The sequence below is a fragment of the Zeugodacus cucurbitae genome, chromosome 3 (assembly GCF_028554725.1).
Source record: "Zeugodacus cucurbitae isolate PBARC_wt_2022May chromosome 3, idZeuCucr1.2, whole genome shotgun sequence".
Lineage (NCBI taxonomy): Eukaryota > Metazoa > Arthropoda > Insecta > Diptera > Tephritidae > Zeugodacus > Zeugodacus cucurbitae.
In genome coordinates this window covers 10,384,097-10,408,280 of record NC_071668.1, presented here as the reverse complement: position 1 = coordinate 10,408,280, position 24,184 = coordinate 10,384,097, and the positions used below count along the sequence as shown (strand labels likewise).

The window sequence follows — 24,184 nt, the reverse complement described above, 5'->3', positions numbered from 1 at the left end:
CGAGCGCACACATACCCTGCAGGAAATGCATCAGAAAGTAAAAAGTGATTTTTATGTTTTAATTTAATCTTTATACATTAATTTTAATTAAATATAAAAAAGAAGAAAAATATTTAAGAAATTAATTAATTTAATTGGATAACTAAAGTTTAATTTTTTAATTATCAAAAGTTAAAAAAAATATTTTTTTTAGATCAAACATAATATTTATTTTTGCTATTTATTTAAATTTAACAACAAATTAAATTTTTTATATACAATTTTTTTTATTTAAAATTTATCTAAAAATTTTTTATTTAAAAAAATTAATATTTTTACATAAATTGCATGATAAATAAAATTTTTTATTTAAATTTATTTTCTTTAAAATTTTTTTAATTAATTAAAAATTTTTAATTTTAATTAATTAAATTTAATTAATTTTTTTTACATAAATTGCGTAATAAATAAATTTTTTTTTTAATTTTTTATTTAAAAAATTTAAATTTTTGCATAAAATTTTCCTACTGGTAATCTTCTCAAATAAATTTGACATGGCATTTTTAACTTTTCCGCCGCAAACAGCAAAATAAACACTAAGTCAGCTGTTGGCGACGTTTGGTTTGTTCCACACACGCTATTTAATGGTTTTTTATTGCCTTCATTTCGCTTGTTTCCTTAAATAATATTTATTTGCGCGTGTATATATAATTGTTTCGCAATGCTTTATGCAGTGTCGTGTGTGTCATATACATACATATGTATGTGTATGTGTGTGCGCTTAGGCCCTGCATGTAAAGTGATTTTGTTAGTTCCTTAAGCATTTATTAAGCGCAACAACAGTATTTCGGTAAAGTGCAAACGAAAGAGAACAACAATAAAAGCGTCGAGGTGCAATAATAAATAATAATGACTACGTCGATGTAAAAACAATACTACAACACAACAACAACAGCAATAGTGGCGGCGACTGTAAGCACCACTGCCGCTGCCAACGTCGTCGCTGCTGTTGCTGTTGCTGCTGTGACAAGGAAGAATATTCAAACGCGTTGAAATAATAAGTTTAGTTTGCCGTTGGGGACAACAATAATAAGTTCGACAAAATGAAAAATCGCGTATCTTAATTTTAACTGCAGCCGTGAATTTGTTTGTTTATTTTTTTTTGTTTTTACTCCTGACTGATTTAGATAACTTACCATACAAACGAACGAATGTGCCATAAATTAAGCGAAAAATAAATATTTATTTAATTTCCATTTGTGTATTTATTAAAAATAAAATGTGTTTAAATGCTGTGCAAACTAGAATTTGTGGGCTGTGAAATTATTTAAAAAAAAATTACCTAAATAATTATAATAACAATAGAAATTAACTACTTTTCTCAGTGCAAAAATTAGCATGAGAATTAAGGAAGTGACCGGCATACATTTGAATATTAGAAAACCTCATTGAATATTAAAAAAAACATCTAATGAGTCTGTACTATCAGCGTTCTGGCGAAACGTGTTCGTGCTTTAAAGTCGATTCCTTTGACATTCATACAATGGATCTGAAAAAGTATTATCAGCGTCCACAGGCGCAGCAGCAACAAACGAAAGTAACAATAAGTAGAATGGAGTTACGTGCGCATAACTCACTGAAACGTCCACTTACCATGAATACAGGTAAATAATTTTAATTTTGAATAGAAAAAGTTGTGAGTTCTCAAACAATATACCGTTGTAGATACTCGAATTTGTTAGAATGAGATTAAAAAATAACTTTAAACTTTAAAGAATTATTTGAAGTAAAAGTGGAAATTAGTATGTGTTTAAACTAAATCAGATATTCAGTAGAAGAGTAGTAGTATGTTTAGCAGTGACAACCAGTACGCTCTTAGTAAAGTAAAATAGTAAAAGGTCCTTCGAACTGCTTTCTCTCAGTAAGAGTATGAGAGTATTCTTACTTAAAAAAAAGTTTTTGTTTTTCTTAAATCCCTTCATATGTCCACAATTTCTCACGATATGCTTCTTTTTTAACGAAAAATCTGATCTACTGGTGACCTTTATATGCGAAAAATGCTTATATTGCATAACTCGAACTTCAATAACTCGAAGTTCTCCATAGCTCGAACTTTTTAATTGGCAATAGAAGTAAAATTCCATACAAATTACCTTTCGGAACTCGGAAGTCTCTCTAACTCGAAGTTCCTTTGTGGATTATGGGGTTTCGAGTTAGGGAAGTTCAACAGTATTTCTCTTGTTATACCCTGAATAGGGTATATTAAGTTTGTCACGAAGTTTGTAACACCCAGAAGGAAGCGTCGGAGGCCCTATAAAGTATATATATAATTGATCAGTATGTTGAACTGAGTCGATTTAGCCATGTCCGTCTGTATATATACGAACTCGATGTTATTTTTTCTTCAAGAAGCTGCTCATTTATCGGAACCACTATATCATATAGCTGCCATACAAACTGAACGATCGTAATCAAGGGCTTGTATGGAAAACTTCCGCATTTTACTACATATCTTCACGAAATTTGGTGTGAATTATTGTTCATAGAAATAATTTAATCTCCGAAAAAATTGTTCAGATCGGTTCACTATAGCATATAGCTGCCATACAAACCGAACGATCGGAATCAAGGGCTTGTATGGAAAATTTTCGCATTTGACGTGGTATATCACGAAATTTGACATGGATTACTGCTTAAGGTAATAATATATTCTCCGAAGAAATTGTTCGGATCGGTTAACTATATAACCTTAATGTTTCTAGCAAACAACCCGGCTAAAAAGAATTAGTAAAATGTTTTCTTTTTTTTTACTTACTTTTTTTTACGTCTTTAGCTTTGCTTAAACACATAGTTACTAAAAAGAAATGCACCTGTGAAGGGTATATTAGCTTCGGTACAGCCGAAGTTAACGTTTTTTCTTGTTATAGTATAAATTTGAAAAACGTAATGTATCGGTATCTTAATTATCTATCTTTTTAAACGGAACATATTAGACAATCTATGCCTTTATACATCAACATATGTATGTATATAGTACATATTGAGCTCTGGGCATTCGCCGTTTGCACGTCTACATAAATAGCAAAGCATTTCATAATATAGACAGGTATTTCTGAATTCGAAGTACAAAGTTTATACATACATATGTATACCTAGGGCATAAGTACATTCATCCATATTCATACATTTGCTTGGCTATATGACAATTCTATGTTTTTTCGCCCTTAGTTTTTCACGGTCAGATACCTTGCAACCATCTAGTGGGGTGCATAAACATACAATTAATTATTAATTAATTAATCAAATATCTTATTTCAAATTTAAGTTAAATGTACGCAAACTTCTATTTTTCCAAAAAATTCACGCCTTTATAGTACTGGTCTATCAATTAGTCACCAGCCTTCTTTAGACTATGTTTTGTGGGAGCCTGTCAAGGCAATGATTTTTCTAGATAAACCGGTTGAAAACCCCTGCATTTTCAAAAATTTTGGATGAAAAAATCTATATGACTCTAACAAAAGACCCTTTATTGACTTTTTCCTGTTAAGTCTTATCTAAAACTTAGCCAAATGTTATATACATACGTATATATTTTTTATAATATTTCTAACGCCACGTCATTGCTCGCCTCGGTTATCAACTAAAGATGAGTTAATTGTTTCACGAATTAGAATTTTTATTATCTTTATATGTACATACATAAACAATAAAATAAGATTTTTAAACTTGTATGTATGTAATTGGCGTAGGCACCTCTAGCGCGGTTATAGCCGGATCAATAATTCGTGTCTTTTTTTCGCAATATTCCATCAATTGGAAATACCAAGCGAAACCAAGTCACTCTCCATCTGATCTTTCCAATGGAGTGAAGGTCTTCTAGTTGTCCGTCAGTATCTCCTTTCGTCTATCCGCGTAAGCGATAACTTTGGTAAAAAATTCAACTAAAAAGTTCAAAATCGGACTATTCCTATAAAAGCCCCGAAAAACGGAAGGTAAGGTTCTCAGAATCTCAACTTATATCGGTCATAATAGTTGTATTCGATTGGCTTCTCTCCAACGCTTTGCCAATCGAAGACAGCTATTGATTTGATCCTAAACAGCTTGTTGCGGCTAGAATTAATCACGTACGAAGCGCTGAAACCCAAACTTACATAAGATACAACAATAATAATACTAAAAGTAAACTATTTAGGGTGTTAGTACGATGTCGCCAATATATCAGACCCAACATATTCTCAACCAACGCATACGCACATAGTGGCACATTATCTATAGTGTGGACGCAGTGTTAGCATTTACTCCATACTGTAACGTTTCGAATATTCTTATTGGTCACAGGCTTGCCATATTTCATGTCATTCAGTTGCTTAAATAACAAATAACTAAGAAATGTCATGCTAATTGGTTATCAAAAGTTATGTTGCTAATAAGAAAATTGAGTAACAATAAATTATTTATAAACTCATTTCTCCACTTAACAAGTGGTAAAACAATTTATTTGCCAAAATGCGTCAACAATAGAATACACATTTTGAATGCTTCTGGTAAGGTTACACACAGCTGTCGTTTCTATTTCCATCCGTTCCGCTGCTTATCGCATTGTTGTTGTGCGAAAAATTTGCTGTTATTTTGGGGCTATTTGTGGGGCGAATTGGGAGCTCGTACATTGCTTTGGCCAGTCGTCGATAAATTCCGTTAGTGGCAACAAGTGGAAAATGTGTTTGTGATCTCCAACGCAGAAAAATAAAAATTGCATTTTAAGTGAAAATAAAGAAATGTTATGAGCATTGCAGTTTTCAGTACGTTTACACCGCACGGGTCACCTATATAAAAAGGGCATTGCTCCTTGCGTGCTTTCCAAGAATTTTCAGCAAGTTGCAGTAATTTCTTTTTTTTTACAGTTATAATACGTTTAAATGACCTTTGTTTTACATTAATTGACTCGTTTTATTAACATATTCGGCGAAATAGTACGTCATTTTAAATTTGAAAAAAAAAATCCAAAGTGAAAATAAGAATATTTGTGATTTTTTGGCACGCAACAATAACGACACCGGCGATGCGGGGTTTTGTGAAAAACAAAAAAAAAAAAATAATTTAGTTGTGTTGGATAAATGCGAAGACAGTGTGCGATAAAATTTAAATATTCTGTGAAATACGGACCGACTTGAAAAGCAAACATATACCAACAATAGCGAAGAAAATTTTGTAGTGCTGTAGTCTTTGCATTATTCCCCATTAGACAGATGCCTCAATCGCGGCAGAAAGCAATCAAGCAACGACGTTTCACTTTGGCAAAGAATTTGATGAACAGTAGCATATGTTCTAGCCAGATTGGGTGAAGCAGCACGAATACGTGCTGAGTCTCATGATAATTTTTTGGTCACGGTTTATGTGACGGGGAAGTGTGGTCCCTAAAAATAAAATATTGGCGTTAAATTTAATAAATCACAAATGTGGTGTACTTAGTCTTACATTTAATATTTTGTTTTGAGTTCTGTTTTTAATCCTTCTTGTTTCTACCAATTTGCGCACTATGTATAGCTAGTATATCTATGTTCAATTATATTAAAAAGAAACAAAAATGAAGAATAATTGTTTAAAGCTATTGATTACTCACGTCATCGTACATAAAGGTATCAGTTTCATTTCGTAAACCTCAGCACCTTGAGCGTAATAGACTGAAAAAATACGTATATCTGCATATTAATTTAAAACCGCTAAGGTAAAACTCAAATTGCAGGTCTTATTCAGTTCACAAAGCACGAAATTTATTTAAATATTGATTCGGTTATAGCGTTTGAAGACTGTTTACCCGTAGAGTTTTTTTTATTTATTACGCTCCCAATAACTATTTATTTTAATTGCGCGACGTTGACTTGTACTCCAGTGTCAAACTCATTTATTATGTAAACGTCGGTGTGCCAAGCCAATTGCATATAAAATATATAACTAAATATGTATATATATTCATGTGGTTATATGTATGTATGTATATATTTAATGTTTATTTTACCACTAGTCAAAACAATCGATATCATCACTACTGTGACCCATAAAAAGTAAACAAAAACTAAAAGTCAGCTGTTACAAAAAAATGTACCACTGAAAACACAACTTAAGCAAACACACATTAAATTATTCAAAAATACTAAAGACCCTTTAACATATAAAATAAAAGTGAAATTATTGTCGACACATGGATGACGAGTTGGAGGATAAAGTCTTTTACCAAGCATACGTTTCCCACATGAAGATTCTATCGAAATTCGCTGTGGGCTTTTCGTCCATCAATTCGCCACTGGCGTACATATGGAAATTATGTCGCCTCTATCTACTACGACCCGAAGTGATATTTTTCGGTGTGATTCTTTTCATATTTTTAATTTACTTACAAGCTGTTGATGCCTGGAGTCGTGGCCTATTGGGACGTATACAGACGACACTTGGACGTCAGAAGGGAAATCGTCTGAAATTGACGAGTGAGGCAAGCGGTCATGGTGATTATCAAAGTTGGGAAGAGGTGCGTCAGCAAAGTGCCGTATATGCGTTACTCGGACGACGGCCACGCATGGAAGACAGGTGAGTACAAAGAACATGTTATAATAAAAAGAAAATATAATAAAAATGCACGTACATTCATTTATATATAATTATGGTCGTATTTGCTATAATACAAGCCATACACAAAATTTCGGTAGACTACATGTTTTGTCTGCATTAATTAACACATACACACGTTACACGCATTTATGTATTTATGTATATGTAGGTCAAGGACTTTCTACGCGTTGAAGCAAATAAATCTTCATTTTTCGCCGAATTATTACAGAAGATAACTCATGAATTGGAAAATGAACAAATTTAGTGATATGTTGGTGAATATAAACTGTTACATCAAATGTTGTGTAAAATTCTAGTGTCTATCAAAGCATATTAAATATAAATTAATCAATCAACAGAACGATTTTAATTAAATTTAAAATTATCTGAAAAAATGTCAGCATTGATCTGTTCATGATGATGAATTGATTAATATCATAATAATTAGCTTTACTATTTATTCAATATCTTTAAAAATTTAATTTTCAAAATATTCTCAAAATGTTTATACGAATAATCTTAAATTTTTAACGGATGATTTTTTATAAATAAATACCTAATAATAATTCGTAAATATAAATTATCGTTACGTATAAAATAAGCGTAACGTCGCTTTAGAAATAGTAAATCACTGATAAGAAATTGATAAACATACATACATACTTACTCATACAAGTGATCATAAAACGACCGAACTTTCTACTTTAAACAAGCGCGTCTCAAAATTCCTATAATTTGCTGATCGTTATAGACTTCCTAATCTCTTTAAATTATGAAATGTGCTAAGTTTGCAAAATATGAGAGTTCATTGTGCTCAGTACTGGTGCCCATACCCACCAATATGTACATACATATGTACGTTTGTATTTATTTAGAACGCCGCAGCTGAATTGTAATAATTTCAATCACATGTGCAAACTTAAATAAATGGGTGTATGTAGCTGTGTATTTATAAATCATGCGTTTATTTTTAATGAAATATACACTGTTGTACCTATACTTGTGTATATTATATGTACAATTGTATGCATGCAATTTATTCGCATTGACGTAAATGTCGGCACTGGCTCAACGCCTTTCTGCACTACATTCATGAATGTGAGTTTACACATACTGTTGTGCATTTTATGCATTCTCATTTATTTATATCAAACTGAGAGATGTTAACGCATCAGATGAAATAAATCAACATTACAATTTGATTTTAAACAAATAGAATTAGAAGTATATGAAATGTATTTACAAGATAACAAAAAAGGAATAACTAATAATAATAAAGGATAGTAGTGACATAAAAAATAAAAGAAAAAATTAGATCTTTATTTATAAATACATATTTAGTGCTTTCTGATGCGATTTCTATCCTCGCTCTGAAATCAAATATTCAATAATAAGTGAAACACTCTCTTCCCGTTGTCAGGTTTTCCCTTTGGGTTTTGTGAGAAGAATTCGTTATTGAATGCCTTGGTATACTGTCAGCCTCAGTTAAATAAATTTACTTCAGTTAAAAGAATGTTTTACTATTTACTCGTGGCTGGTTTAACGAAGATACTGTTAATATACTTATACCTAATTATGTACAAAATTGTAGAAATATTTGATTTGCATTGTGCATTGTTTCATTGCTTTGTTAACTTGACAACTTAGTGGTTTTATGCAGTCTTCTCAATATCATTCTTCTTTGGTTTTAGTTATTTGATACAAACCGCTGTACCTGTACACAATATAGAAACGCTACGCTATAATCTTATGCAATATATTAGCCAAAATATTGCTTTATTCAGTCTTTCTTTGAAATAAAATATGCACAATACTATGCAAATATTTGTACATTTGTTTTATGAAAATAATTTCAAAATTCATACGTACAAAGTTGCTTGAAACTTATAATTAACTGTAAATACTGATAGAATACTTATGTAAGTATTATAACTAGTTGGGAATTACATGACGTCAACAATGAAACATTTACATACGTACATTTGTACGTACTACAAGTAATGATAACCGTTAATGGTTTCCAGTAATCTTCCATTAATTATACACAACGGTTTAATAATAGTGCTTACAGATTTTTTTTTTTGTTTTGAACAATGTTGCATAATGTTGTATATGTAGGTATAAAGGCTTTAGATACATATCTTTCTGAAAAAAATATTTTTCCATGCAAAAGTTTGCTAATAAGGTCTGTTGATTTATTATATGCGTTACTATCATTCTAAAGAACTTCTATTAAAGGTATATTAAATCCCTCCGACTTTCCTGTAACTACACCTGGAACTAACGGTCATTTCGGCGCTGTCAGTGAATTTTAAAACCTGCGCTACATACAGTCATAAAGTAATTCGCATGACGTGATGAAATAATAGTAATGTCCACAATATTTTATGATTACTGCGTTGTAAATTCGTAGAATAATACGAAATAGCATTTAGAAAAGTGTAATTAACGTGAAACTTTACCCTTTGGATTAAAAAAATAAATAAATGAATAAAATAAATAAAAACACACATGTGACTTAAGCAAATCAAATTAAATCTCGTTGGCTAGAATTAAATCCTAGGTAATTAATGCAGTACGGTTAATTACCCTACATCTGACTCTATACATATTGCATGCAATATTGTAACGCACTCGTTTTTCCTTCCCCTCTTCACTTTTTATTGATTTTTTTCATGATTTTATCATAAAAAAATGTAATTTTCCTTATATACATTGTATATCCTTTCATGTAGTTATATGTACATACATATTTTCTATTTGTATTCACTGATTACAGATGACAGTCATTAAATAGTCAGATATTGTAATTTCACTCACTAATTACCTTGTTTGTTTATTTCAATTCAGCGAAGTGGAAAATATGTTAACGAAAGCAGTAGCACTTCAATTTTGTAGAAATGCTAGAACCGGTATATTAAATGCCAGCGATCACAATGTTGATTATTTATAGGTTATAATTTCATATAAGACTCGTTCGAATAAAAATAGAATAGAAAAGGATAATTTCAGTTTATAACAAAACATCAGATTAGAAATTATTATGGAATATCGATTGCTTTCTTGAAGTGAAGGTGTATTAGATCAAAGCGTATTCAACAAAGTGAACTAAGTATTTGACATACCCGCTTTTGACAATAAAATAGTAAACAATACATGTTTTTGTTTACATTAGCTCGTCTTTTTTAACTTTATATATTGATAAAATTGTTTGCAATTTGTCAGTTGGAGCACAAAACCTTAGTAAATTGCTTCCATGAGTTGTTTTGCCTAAGCAAAAAGTATTCGGCATTTTCTTTTATTAATTTAAAAAATATTTTTTTTTGGTTTGAAATTTGTTTACTTTTGAATTTCAAAATTTGAATTTTTGAATAAATGTATGGGTTAAATCAATGGCAACAAACATGTCACATTCGGGTAAAAAATTGTGATATGTCATATACCTGGTTCACTTTGTTGAATACACTTTGTATTAGATGAGACATGTGTTTGAATTGACTCATTTGGCATTTGTATATTTATTATCAATTTGACAGGTGTCAAAATGAAAAATGTTTTGATGTTTTTTTCTCTGGAAATGAATAATAATTTTCAAAATTTTTTACTACATAAAAATATTTTTTTTTTAATTTATCAAAATTTGTTTAATTTTATTTGAAAATGCAAAATATTTTGATATTCTACAATGTCTTGAGTTTATATTTCTCACATACGTTTCCTTTTCTGCTTCAAACACACACTTTATAGGGCTGCAGGGCTTTATAGGACTTCATCAATTGAATACTAATTGGTTAATAATTCCCCTTAATGTACTGTAAATTGGGAACAATTAGAAAATAGGTTTCTTAAATTGTCTTAAACGCCCGATTTGAAATGTGTTTGGAGGTTATTTTCGTAAAGTAAATTAAATTTGAATTTAATGTTGTCGAAATTCACTAAAAAAATTGTTAATTAATCGATTGGGATACTCAATACTCTCCGCCACTAATAAATATTATATATAACCTCAAATCATAAAAATTTCCGCTAGACAGAACTAATTGTTATTGCAAACATTCAAAACTACATTTTATTTAATTGTGTATAATAAACTGAATTTATTTCATTTCGTTTGACGCTAGTCCAAATAATAAAATTTTCATTTAAATAAATACCAAAGCAATTTTGTATCAAATTCTTAATGAAATTAACATTGACTTTCACTAAATGCAAAAGCATTTATTTACAAATTTGTATTAACTTATACACATACATACATATGTACATATATTTATGTACTATATGAATTTGATAATATATAAAATAATAAAATATTGCGTTTGATTGTAGTTTCCTTTGTCGTTTCGTATACATACTATATGCGAATATTCGTTCATAATCTACAATATATGTTTATAGATGTGCATATGTATGTAAGCTCACACGCCCACTAATTTTCTATAACGTAGCGGCTGGTAGCAGCATCGGCGCCAATTGTGTTATTGCTATTGTTGTTGTACTCTTCGTCACCACTTTCACGCCACAGCGCGACATTCTTAAAATATCACACTTTTCACATTTTGTTGAAATATTTTTCAAAATTTCCACGTATTCCACTGCACACTTTTCGGTCACACGAAAATAAGAAATTAGAGGCCGAGATAACAGAAAAAAGAGAAGTAAAAAATAATAAAGTTGAGCCTTTAATTCTGTTTTTGTTTTTCTTTTGGCGCAATAAATTTTATTAATATTTCACATACTTAGTATATAATTTTTCTATTATTAATTGGACTGCAAGACACTTTTTCTTTTCTTTTAATCTTTTTTTCTTATTTTTTCCCTTTTTCTTTTTTTTTAATAATTTTTTTATCGTGATGTATTTTTAAATTTAGCTTTTTGTGTTTTCATTATACTATATGCTATTATTTTTCGTCTTTTTTTATCTGTGATTTTCTTGAATTTTATTGCCCCATATTCTTATTTATATTTTTTGATGCGATTAATGTATCCATTCGCCATCGTTTCATATGCAGCTTAATGAATTTGAGTATTATTCTTAAATTTTTTTTGTTTATAATATACTCTATAACTTTCACTTGCAATTAATTAAGTCCGCTAAAAGAATTATGTTCTGTAAACAATTTTTTTTCTTACCACATATACATATAATGCATACCAGATGTACGCTATTGTGTATATTCAATATGTACATTTAATATAAATAACAGTCAGTCTGAAAAGTGAAGTATCGCATATTCTTTTCGGAAAATTCAATTTTATATTTCAACATCGTGGCATATACTAGTGGGCGATACATCGATCCTCAACCATTCCACACATTTTTTTTAGGTCTCATATTCGGCGATTTCTTTCCAGTGATCATTTTATGGAGGTCTGAGAAATTTCTTTCTTGGAATTTTTCAATTCTCTTTATTGATTTTTTTAACACGGTGATTCAGTCGATGGTGACCTCGCGCGTCACTCACTCTGCACAGATTTTTCTACATACCGAAATATGCATGTGCAATATTTCCACGTTCCTTTGACATTTTTGGAGCTTCAGCTATTATTTTAACCCAATTTTCAGACACCTAAACCATTTAGGAGGTTTTTTAATGTTTTCGTCCATTAAACATCTATTGTGTATTCTTCTGTGTTCTTATAATTTATTGGCGTATTTTTGTCAACGTCGTTTTTCACTTTTGTTTCACTGTCCTTCCTGCGTTCGATTACTAAATGGTCGCTGCGGATTAATATTGCTCTAAGGTTAAGTTCTACAGATATAATAAATATTTCAGATCGCCTTATCTTTCGATAAGTAAACAGTTGATCACATCGGTGATAATGTTTATTCCTTCTTAGTTGTAAAGAAAGTATTTCTTTAGAGTTTGTAGTATTCTTTAAAGAAAATCCGACACGTAATGGAAGTCAGTCTATTGGCAGTCAATGCTTGAGGTCTAACGGAACTTTGTACATATCATGAATGATATAAATACTTTTTTCAATTTGCTTAAAGTAGATACACAGTAAAAAGAAATGAAGAGATCTCAACAGAACTCAGAACCCAAACCTACTTCAAATCAAGACCCACAACTTCCGAACCTATATTGATCTCACTATGTTTCCTTTACATATGTAGTTATCCAAGAATTGGAAATCCCATATTTAAAGCCAGTTCTAAATAGCTTGAATTTATAAAAAGTTCTTTTTTTAATACCATTTGGGGACTGATATTGCCTACATAGAGAAATCTCAACAAAGCGTTCGCTTAATTCCCACTATGTTTTATTCCTATGTCTTTATGTTTTTATATACTTTTTAATAAACATTAAACCACTTCTAATCATATTTATACATAGTTCAGGGTCAAGTTCAAACTCATTAATAATGTTTATATATTTATTTCATCACAACTTTGTATAAGTTGTTTTTTTTTTTAATTATTGATTTGAAATCACAGCCTTCCGCCAGACTAACAACTTCCATTGATTTCCTCATGACAAATACATTTCGGTCACGCGTGGTTATCAACTTTCTTCACAAGTCGCAAGCATCATTCTCAGTAAGCGTACACTTTTTTAATTTTTAAAACAGATTTACTAATTAAATGCCTTGCTTTGTCATGCGAGGCGTGAATTTGCAAACCTCAGTCTCATTGTTTATATTTTAATGACACCGTTTCTTTGTACTATATATGTACATATATATTATTTTAATATTTCCCCACGGCAATTATTTCATTGAAGGCTGATTTTCGTGTATGTGCATATGCCAATAATTTACTGCGATCGTGCCTTAGCAACTGACAGATAATGTTTATGCACAATTAACTGGAAGTCTTTAATCGGCAACAATAAATGTAAACATTTCAAAACATTGCCACCACATTCCCAGTAAAAATAGGCACCTGCTTTGGAAAAATGAAAACCTACGCTAAAATTTATGATCGGTACTGTTAAATGTGGTTCTATTAACAGACGCGTCATCTTTTAGAATGCCTACGAATATCTGATGGAATTTTGTGTGAGATTTCAAAGAATCTTTCATTTATTATTATACCCTGAACAGACAGGGCATATTAAGTTGGTCACGATGTTTGTAACACCCAGAAGGAACCGTCGGAGATCCTATAAAGTATATATATAAATGATCAGTATGTTGAGCTGAGTCGATTTAGCCATGTCTGTCTGTCTGTCCGTCTGTCTGTATATATACGACCTAGTCCTTCAGTTTTTAAGATATCGTTTTGAAATTTTGCAGATGTTATTTTCTCTTCAAGAAGCTGCTCATTTGTCGGAACTGCCGATATCGGACCACTATATCATATAGCTGCCATACAAACTGAACGATCGGAATCAAGGGCTTGTATGGAAAACTTCCGCATTTTACTACATATCTTCACGAAATTTGGTGTGAGTTATTGTTCATAGAAATAATTTAATCTCCGAAAAATTGTTCAGATCGGTTCACTATAGCATATGGCTGCCATACAAACTGAACGATCGGAATCAAAGGCTTGTATGGAAAACTTCCGCATTTTACTACATATCTTCACGAAATTTGGTGTGAGTTATTGTTCATAGAAATAATTTAATCTCCGAAAAAATTGTTCAGATCGGTTCACTATAGCATATAGCTGCCATACAAACTGAACGATCGAAATGAAGGGCTTGTATGGAAAATTTTCGCATTTGACGTGGTAGCTTCACGAAATTTGACATGGATTAGTAAAATGTTTTCTTTTTTTTTTACTTACGTCTTTAGATTTGCTTAAACACATAGTTACAAAAAGAAATGCACCTGTGAAGGGTATATTAGCTTCGGTACAGCCGAAGTTAACGTTTTTTCTTGTTTTAGTTTTGTTTATGTGCGGTGTGTTAAAAAAATATCGTAATTTAAAAAAAAAATTTAAATTCCACGGGTTTGTATAGTCATGTTACATACATTGTTGATATACTTCCCCCTGAAGTGCGATAAACGCCTGTACTCTTGACCAAAAACAATACTGTAACGATGCGCCAGCCTTCCTATTCGCCAGACATGGCTTCGTGTGACTTTTTTCTATTTCCAAATATAAAAAGAACCTTAAAGGGCCATCGGTCTACAAGCAAACTATAAATCGCTGAAAGACCCAAAGGTTATCCCTAAAATCGAGTTTGAGAAGTGCTTCGACGATTGGAATAGGTATTGACATACGTACATAATATCGAATGGGGACTATTTTAAAGCCCACAATATTAATGTGGACCAATGAATAAATATTTTTTTCAAAAAACGAAAATTCATGTTATTTTTTTAACACACCTCTTATTTTAAATACCGAAATTGGTGAGAGGAATTTAATTTCAATTTTATTTATTGATGTCATCACCAAAAATATTTTTCTCTCACATACCATGCAAAAACAGTTGTTATTTTTCGGAAAATTCAGAGCTACCCTCATATATCTTTAATTATTTTAATTGAGTTGTGCTTGTCTGCTTTCCACTTCATCTGCACTGCACTATCAAAGAAATTTATTTTTAAGTTTTATTTACGTTTTTATTTTTAAAAGTGGTAATCATAGTAGCTATCACCGACCGCATCAACAGCTGGCAGTGTATGTCAGTTTCACTAGGACATAGTAAACAAAAATTTCCAAACAAATATGCCATTAGCTAATTACTTAACGAACGTAACAACAACAACAACAACAAAAAAGCGTGTACTCGCCTGCGTGGGCGTCAATGTCTGAATTTTCTTCACTTTTACTTTGATTTTCAAGGCGCCTCGACCTCACTGACTACTCATTCACAACGAAATCCACACAATCCATGCAACAAAGCTAGAAAAATGCTCAAAATGTGTTAAATACTAGTAAAAAATCCATTGTATATATGTATTACATATTAAATATTTATAAACACACTTATTACCTAACAACCAATAAAAAAAATCTAGGAAACATTTTTCATTTCTATTTCCGAACATTTCTATTTCGATTATCAATCAACCACCTGTTCTTCGACTTCACAATCTTTAATGAGTTTTCTTTTCACACTTTTCAGATACATCATCGAAGAGAATATCAATAATAACACGGGCATCTCATTTTTTGCCATCTTCGACGGTCATGGCGGTGAATTTGCGGTGGATTTTGCCAAAGATATTCTAGTGAAGAATATTTACAATAAAATTATCGCAACAACAAAGCTGCTGGGCAATCAACAACACCTGTCCGAAAGCAATAAAAATGCCGCACTCGATGCTGATTACGCGGAATATGACGCGAGTCCATACCTGAAGCGGCGTGCAAGTCGTAAAGATGAGAGCAATAAGGAGAATAATGAGCCGTCAGTGCGGCGACGAGACAGTCTGCGTAAGGCACACAGGTGAGTGAGACTACTATGTTTAGTATATATGTACGTGGTAGTAAAGGTGAATAGGAGAGGTCACAAATTAGTCACTGAAGCTAAGCATTAGTAATATGTAATTAGCAACAGACCCTCATTTAATCGTATAAAAATGCCCTTGAAAGGTGATTATTACATTTATCTCACACATGAATTCTAAGGCGGCAGAGTATCACTTTTCAAATAATATTTAGAAAATTTTAATACAGTAGGTATCGAACTAGCAATTCAGGGGTTCTTAACCCTTAAAAGCTTTCTCTTTATCCCTAGTAACTTAACGAAAAGGGGTTAGATCGCCGAAATGTTAGTCCTTGGCCGGATAAAGTCAAAGCCGGTATTGCAGAACCGGCTGTAGTGAGAATCTGCCTCCCTCTTTTTGTATCTTCTATCCGTACATTTTATGTTCTAAACCTTATTATCTTTCTTTAACACCGAAAGTAGCTCAATCGTAGTTTGTAATTTCATCACTTTAAGTTTCATGTTACAAGTTGCTGTTGTAGTTGTTATAGCGGCATTCAGACAGTTTAGAGGGGGGAACTATATGCGATTTAGGTTTAATGGATTCTAAGTCAATATCTCCGATGTGTTGTATATATGTCAGGAGCGACAGTTCTTCTGCCAAGCATAAATCGTTGGAGAAGAAGATCTTATAACGATTAAAACCAGACTGGTAACCTGTTGTTGTTATAGTTGTCATCGAGGTCATCTAACGGGACCCTAAGAAGCGATCTGCTTCGGGAGGTTCGGATCATAAGGAAAGGTGGTTAAATAAGTTGGCCAGGGCCACTCTTGTTTCACCAAGTACGCCATTCACTGTAGTAAGGACCTGTTGAGGCACAACCACCCCTCGGTTCTTTTGCCAGCTGATGACTACTTGGGTGATTTCGGCGAAACCCTCTGCTGCGTCCGACTGTATTCAGGCGACCACAACGGTCGGATGGGATAGTCGTCCACTTGTAACCGGTAACCACTTTATGTTCGTCTGTGTACCAAAATGACGTTCTGCAATCAGAATTTCGTCGGATATTTATTATTCGTGGACGAGTTAAAAGAAAATATAATTTTCCTTTATTTTCCAATATGACAACGTACGCCGATTTAATTAACACATGTGTTTTCCACCCGCAAAGAAAAAATTAAAAACAAGTATGCCCCTGAAGTAAACACATCAAATTGAATGGTCAAAGGAATAATAATAAATCAGAGCAATACAATTTCGTTGGCATAAGAAAAGAAACAAACTCAAGCTGCGCAAAAAGTCCAAGACAAATTGGAATTAAATATGTATGTATGAGTATAAAAAAAAATATTTAAAATTAAAAACAAAAAAAAAATGAAAATACAATAAAGGAAAACTTTTGCGTATAACAATTGACGCGCTCGCCATGAGAAATGTACTCGTACAACATAAGATTGCAGAAAACAATTGAAAGCGTCACGCCCTCGCCGCTGCTCTTGGCGGCCGACAGAAATAGACGCCGCGCTAAATGTATTTAAATGCAAACAGCAAGACGCATGGTGTCAAGACTTGAGATGAGATACACAAACGGATTCTCGACCCTCCTGCGTACCGATAAACTCGTAGCAGCATGTCGTATATACATAGATACAGAAAAAATGCATAAGTATCTATACAGATATCCGCTAGAACGCTAGCGAGCGTACGCTTTGTGTACAAAGAAGAACGTCGAAATCTTCATATACACTTTCCTTTTCTTTGTTATGTCTTACTTGTCGAATATTTGCAAAACAAAACATGCTAAATTAGCGTATTTTGTATTATTTTGCAAATCTGGCCGCATCTATTCGTGGAATATAATGCTTAAATTTGCATTGTAAATATTTAGACGAATAAAGCCTCGGATGAGACACTCCCCTTTTGATGGCGACCTCTGTAAACATTTTAAGGATCATGAGATAAGGTATGCACCTGGAATGACCGGTCCGGTCCGGTAATGGGCTGACATCATCGCCATCCAAGAAGTGCGATGTACAGGAGAATAACAAAAACGGAAGAAGCTGGGTCCTGGTGAAATCTACCACAGCGATCATATAAAGGAGCGCAGTGGGTGAACGTCTAGCTACAATACGCAGCCAAAACTTTTCTACATATCGGCGATTTGCGCCTACGCCTCAGTGGAAGAGAAGGACAATGCGACAAAAGATACTTTCTATGCACGCCTGACTAAATGACACCTACACCTCGGCTCAACAGTCGAAAAATTTAACCTCGCCTGATCAAAAATCGCGTAATCAAATCGACCATGTTGTGATAGACGGAAGACTAGAGACATTCTAGTGTTCTAGAGGTAGGTGCGTTCCGAGGACCAAATATTGACTCGGATCACTATCTGGTAGCAGCGAAGTAACGCACCCGCCTCTGTGCAGCAAACACCCCGTCAACAAGCACAAGCATGGTCGAAAAGTTGCAATTGCAACAAGCAGCCGTGTAGAAAATTTTAGATGCAGAGATGTGGCGCTGTACGGAAGATTTCAACCTGAGCATTCTCATTAAGTAACCAAGGTGGTAATCTGGTCACTGTTCAGTGCATACTGAGTTTATGAACACTTCTCCAATCTACTGAATAGTAGTGAATGTGCGACACGAGATGGCGAACCTGGTTCCCCAATCGATGACGATGGAACAGATGTTCCATTGCTACTGATTGGACCTTACCAATGTGTCTGTAGACCTGAAAAATCTACAACAGACCAGATATTCACCATGCGCCAAACCTTGGAGAAAACCCGTGAAAAGAGGATCGCCACAAACTTCCTTTTCGTCGACTTCGACAGCACGAAAAGGAGCTGCCTTTATGCAGCTATGTCTGAATAAGCAACACCAAAAGCTTTGTCACGATCGAGAAGAACCTCTCCGAGCCGTTCGATACCAAACAAGATTTCATTATGGTGAGACTTCTTCCATCTATTGCTGGAGAAAATGTGATTGATATAATTGGAAGTAACTGTTTTTTCAATACTGGATGGGAGCGAATTGGTCTGGTGGTGAATGAGGACAATACGACATTTCAAATTAATTAAAAAGTAAAGTCCTCTCCCGACGAACTAATACCAAACTTTAAAAGTCTCTCCTCTTTCCCGTGAGATGAGACGGCACTGGGAGTTTTTGAGAGAAAGATTTTGCGGAAGATTGATGGTCTTTTACTTGTTGGCAACGGCGAATACCGCAGGCGATGGCACGATGTACATAGTTCAGCGATTAAAAAGGCAGCGGCTACGCTGGCCTAAGCACTCGAGTGTCAAAGTGTTCGATACAGTAGCCGCACGCATAACATTCTTCGAACCTAACCTAACTTAACTGAATGCTAGAACCTCCGTTTTAAATTACTCCTGAGTTACTTAGATGACCACTTCTCGACACTAATTATTAACAGAGCTTAATATATTTTGGAACAAATTATTTGTAAAAATATTTATTAAAATATTTCCTCATTTTGCTACAGTACCGCAGATGATTGCAAGACACCATCGAGTGGCAAACAGCAAAAGGACACCGATGTTTTCACATCCAAACTGAACTCTTTAATGCGCAGCAGCAATGCGGCTAAGGATGCTCTATTCGGTGGCGGCAAGGATGCCGGTAGCGACGGTGGTAAATCAAATGGACCACCACAGAATTTCGACGCCAAATGTTACATTGAAAATGGCAAAGTTAATTATGGTAAATTGATCACAGACGAAGTCTTGGCCGCAGACTATAAACTGGTTGAGGCAGCAAAAAAGCAGGTAAGCTGTAGGTCTAGTGGAGAGGAAAACGCTTCCATGTCTATTCAAAACTTGCTTTTCCTATGTTATGACAAAAATATGTTAATAATTTTTCTTCAATTCTGCAAAATTTCAATTCGATTACAGACCAACATTGCCGGCACCACAGCACTGATCGCCGTCATCGAGGGCAGCAAATTGACCGTTGCGAACGTTGGCGATTCGCGTGGCGTTATGTGCGACTCACGTGGCATAGCGATACCGCTGTCATTCGATCACAAACCGCAGCAGGTAAACTCAAGCCCATACAAGAATATTAACTCTCTCCTTTGGGAAAAATATTAATTAAATCAAATCTTCACAGGTGCGTGAGCGCAAGCGTATACACGATGCTGGCGGCTTCATCGCATTTCGCGGCGTTTGGCGTGTGGCCGGCATATTGGCGACATCTCGTGCGCTTGGCGATTATCCCTTGAAGGACAAAAATCTAGTCATAGCCAATCCGGATATATTAACCTTCGACCTGAATGACCACAAGTGAGTTCAATCCAGTTGCTTGGTTATGAAATTTTATTATTTTGTTTTGTTTTCCACAGACCCACATTTCTGATACTCGCAACGGATGGCCTGTGGGACACCTTCAACAATGAGGAGGCCTGCACTTTTGTCAAAAAGCATCTGCACGAGGCGGATTTTGGCGCCAAAGCGTTAACGATGGAATCATATCAACGTGGTTCCGTGGACAACATCACCGTGCTGTTGGTGGTCTTTCGCAATGGCAACTATCGCATCAGTTCAGCTACAACAACGAGCGCCACTGCAACGAAGAACCATAATGCAGCTGCAGCTGCTGCTGCAGGCGCGGTGTCAGCGTCAGCGTCTGTTAAATTTCCCGTAACAAATAATGCAGCGAAATTTCCCGTGACAAATTTAATTCGTTCGAATAGTGGCGTTACTGCGAAGTAAATCTGCTGAATTACACTCACACACGCACACAAATCGAATTGTGTATGTATGTATGTATATTGCATCATCATCAGCATAAGCATTGAGTTGAGTACGCCGACAAATGAAATGAGCTGCAGCGTTAGTGGAATTAGGCAAACGAAAGCGGAGAGTGGGAGAAAATATGTATTTTTAAATTATTTAAGTGCCCTGTTACTAGTTATTAAGCAATTTCGTTCTAAACCAAAACATATACGAATGTGTAATATGTTTACACATACACACACACACGCATATATTATACATATATAAAAAGCAAACTCGCGAATGCTATATTAATGCATATTCATCTATGTATGTATGGATGTGGGTATTAATTAATAATACCACCTTTTTTATGCAACCTCCTGCGTAGCAACGTAATAATCTTACACTTGCAACAATATTTTATTTGTAACAACAACAGCAACAACAACGCTAGCTACTACTTAAACTCGTTGCAACACTGCTTACTCTTTTCGTATTTATTCGGTTTTCAAGAAAATGCCTTGCAAATTATGAGTATGTGCATAAGAATCCCCCTGATAATTTAATTATATAAATTACGAACTATATTTAGGAATTTTTAAAATTAGTCAATACACGAATGTTTAACGAAAATATAATAAAATTTAAATGAAAACATTAAATCTAATGTTTAACAAGTTGGAAAATGTTGAATTTCATCCATATCAGTATAAATTTGCGAATTATCGCGTTAAACGCAAAATCAGCGATATCACATCAACAGATCACGTCATATTATTACACCATCGCATCGCACCATGTGTGTGACCTTTGCCACTGCTGAAATTGAATTCGATTCGATATCACATCAATACATCACATCACACAATCACATCATATCGCATGGCTGCGCAAAAATAAATTTCTATGATGCCCCTAAAAGCACGCAACATTTTGGCAAAAATACACGATTTGAAGGCATGCCAACCCAGCAAATTCGACCAGGCGCGCAAAAATGCAGCAGCAGTGTACGCAAAAAAGCGTGCGAAGCGAAATTTCGCATAAAAAACAGCTAAAACTGCAGCCCAACAACAAATTACAGCTACTGAAGGCTGTTTTTTGCTTAAATAACCCTATATTTACCATTTTACAGCCAAAATAGCCCTATATTGACCATTTAAACGCGTTTTACAGCCTAAATAGCCCTATATTGACCATTTAAACGCGTTCTACTGCCAAAATAGCCCTATATTGACCATTTAAACGCGTTCTACTGCCAAAATAGCCCTATATTGACCATTTAAACGCGTTTTACGGCCAAAATAGCCCTATATTGGCCATTTAAACGCGTTTTACGGCCAAATTAGCCCTATATTGGCCATTTAAACGCGTTTTACGGCCAAAATAGCCCTGTATTGGCCATTTAAACGCGTTTTACGGCCAAAAAACCCCAAAAATCCGCCGGGATCCAAAAATCGAGCTACAACAACAAATGAATGCGACTGGAGAAACCAAAACAACAACAAATCAATGCTAGGGAAGAAAAACGCCCAAATTTTACATAAATATCCCTATATTTACTACTAAAATAGGTCTTACAGCTAAAATACCACTAAATTAATACAAAACTATACAATTTTCACTTTTTTTTTTGTTTTTTGACATTTTCTTGTTATTTATTTGCTTATATAATAAACAAATCAGCGCTCAATGAATTCACTTTTTAAATACAGCACATTTTTCCTTTTCGCATACACTTCACATTGAATACCTATTATTTAGGTAGTTTACCAAAATTGTAATTAAAATTAGAAGAATGATGCTGCAATTAAGCGTCCGTATCTGCTTTCTACCTCTCAAAGCACTGGCGCTTATTGGGCATCGACAGATACTTGCCACAAGAAGCATGGGCTTCTTAGTGGGCGGAGACGGAGACTTGCCAGACGCGGATGGTCTTGTCAGAGTAGCCAGCGAACAGAGTCTGGCCATCGGTGGACCAAGCCAACGACAAACATTGTGGTGGATCAGCCTTGGAGCTGGTCGACACAACTTCGGGGCGGAGCTCCTCGACGGTCTTCTTGCATGCCAAATCCCAGATCTTGATTGATGGGCCATAGGCGACGCACAACCAGTAACGGTTGGGTGAGAAGCACAAAGCGTTGATGATGTCGTTGTGTTCCAAAGTGTACAAGTTCTTGCCGTCATTGAGATCCCACAACAAGGCCTTGGAGTCCTTGCCACCGGATGTGCACAGTGAACCGTCAGGTGAGACAGTCACGGTGTTCAAGTAGCCATTGTGGCCGTGATGGTTGTTCTTCAACTTGCAGTTAGCCAAATTCCAGACCTTGACGGTGCGATCCCAACCGCAAGACACGATGATTGGATTGGAGTGGTTTGGTGAGAAACGCACGCACGATACCCAATCGCTGTGTCCATCTTCCTGGATGGTGAACTTGCACTCGGCCAAAGTGTTCCACAACTTGATGGTCTTGTCCCGAGATCCCGAGACAATTTGACGATTGTCAGCGGAGAAGGCAACGGAGAGCACATCCTATGAAACAGAATAGAAAACATTAGTATTTTTTATACAAAATTGAGATATTACAAAAATATAAATTAAATTAAGAACCAAAAACCATAAAGAAAATTGTTTACCACTTGAGACTTACAATTTACCGCTGTATTGCTGTTGCGGTGGTGTTCCCAGAAGGTGCTCCACGACACTCAACCAGAATTCTGCCTCGCATAGGCACGTATTTTTATATATATTTAGGTGGTGCTCGACACCTAACACATTACTTTGCTAGACTAACTAATCTAACCTCAAACTTTGTCAAATTGTTTTCAACAAGACCCTTAATAAGCACCACCTGCTCCTAGCAATTTTTGCCTGCACATATAGTGCATTTGCTATTATAGACATATTTTTTTCCACCAAAAGTTAAGCCCTTTCAACAAGCTACGCTACACAAATGTTTGATTTAAAATTGTGACATTTCGCCCCACCTTGGTGTGATCTTCGAAACGACGGGTGGTCTTGCCAGCAGCCAAATCCCACAAGCGCAAAGTCTTGTCCCATGAGCCAGACAGAGCGTAGTTACCATCGGATGAGAGCACGACATCGCTGATGAAATGCGAGTGACCGTACAAACGCTTTTGTGGGAAACCGTAGTTGGTGTCCTCATCGCGGGTCAATTTCCAGACGATAAGTGTCTTATCTGAAATTACACAATACCAATATTATAAGTATTAATCAATTACAAGGATTAACTATGCGATGGCTTCGAATAAATTGGATTAACTTTTCACATGGCACAACTTAACCTCACATATGTATTCACATTGAAATATGATACTTACCACGAGAAGCCGAGATGATGGTATCGGGATCCTTTGGGTTGGTGGCGATTTGTGTTACCCAGCCAGTGTGTCCAACAAGGGTACCGCGCAATTGCAGAGTTTCACTCATTTTTTAATGATTATAAAATTTTCCTGCGGAGCGCAATGAAAATACAACTTAACCTTACGAAGGTTTAATGGAAAAGAAGGAAATT

The 24,184-nt window shown here is 34.4% G+C and overlaps 2 protein-coding genes and 1 long non-coding RNA gene across 9 annotated transcripts; 1 reads left to right on the top strand and 2 right to left on the bottom strand.

Annotated features, from left to right (window-relative positions):
* Positions 1 to 1,067: 1,067 nt before the first annotated feature.
* LOC105210865 (protein phosphatase 1L) lies at positions 1,068 to 21,313 on the top strand. Of its 7 annotated transcripts, XM_029039367.2 has the most exons (8): positions 4,598 to 4,778; positions 4,881 to 4,949; positions 6,002 to 6,561; positions 15,609 to 15,932; positions 19,418 to 19,700; positions 19,827 to 19,970; positions 20,044 to 20,216; positions 20,276 to 21,313. In XM_029039367.2, exons 3-8 carry the CDS (start codon positions 6,179 to 6,181, stop codon positions 20,643 to 20,645), a joined length of 1,677 nt encoding a protein of 558 aa, XP_028895200.1. In that variant the 5' UTR covers positions 4,598 to 4,778; positions 4,881 to 4,949; positions 6,002 to 6,178; the 3' UTR covers positions 20,646 to 21,313. The 7 variants fall into 7 exon arrangements, with proteins under 7 accessions (XP_011180361.1, XP_054083730.1, XP_011180362.1 ...); XM_011182059.3 differs by lacking the exons at positions 4,598 to 4,778; positions 4,881 to 4,949 and adding an exon at positions 1,068 to 1,643 and having other exon boundaries at positions 6,378 to 6,561; XM_054227755.1 differs by lacking the exons at positions 4,598 to 4,778; positions 4,881 to 4,949 and adding an exon at positions 4,382 to 4,523 and having other exon boundaries at positions 6,378 to 6,561.
* On the bottom strand, positions 5,117 to 9,807 carry LOC128920469 (uncharacterized). The gene is made up of 2 exons (XR_008470537.1): positions 9,410 to 9,807; positions 5,117 to 5,660 (listed from the first exon to the last, which is right to left on the bottom strand). It is a non-coding gene; the product is annotated as an uncharacterized LOC128920469 (long non-coding RNA).
* Positions 21,314 to 22,266: 953 nt separating the features above from the next.
* On the bottom strand, positions 22,267 to 24,184 carry LOC105210864 (guanine nucleotide-binding protein subunit beta-like protein). Its single transcript, XM_029039385.2, has 3 exons — positions 23,991 to 24,184; positions 23,637 to 23,848; positions 22,267 to 23,181 (listed from the first exon to the last, which is right to left on the bottom strand). The coding sequence occupies exons 1-3, from the start codon at positions 24,097 to 24,099 to the stop codon at positions 22,546 to 22,548; spliced, it is 957 nt and encodes a 318-aa protein (XP_028895218.1). The 5' UTR covers positions 24,100 to 24,184; the 3' UTR covers positions 22,267 to 22,545.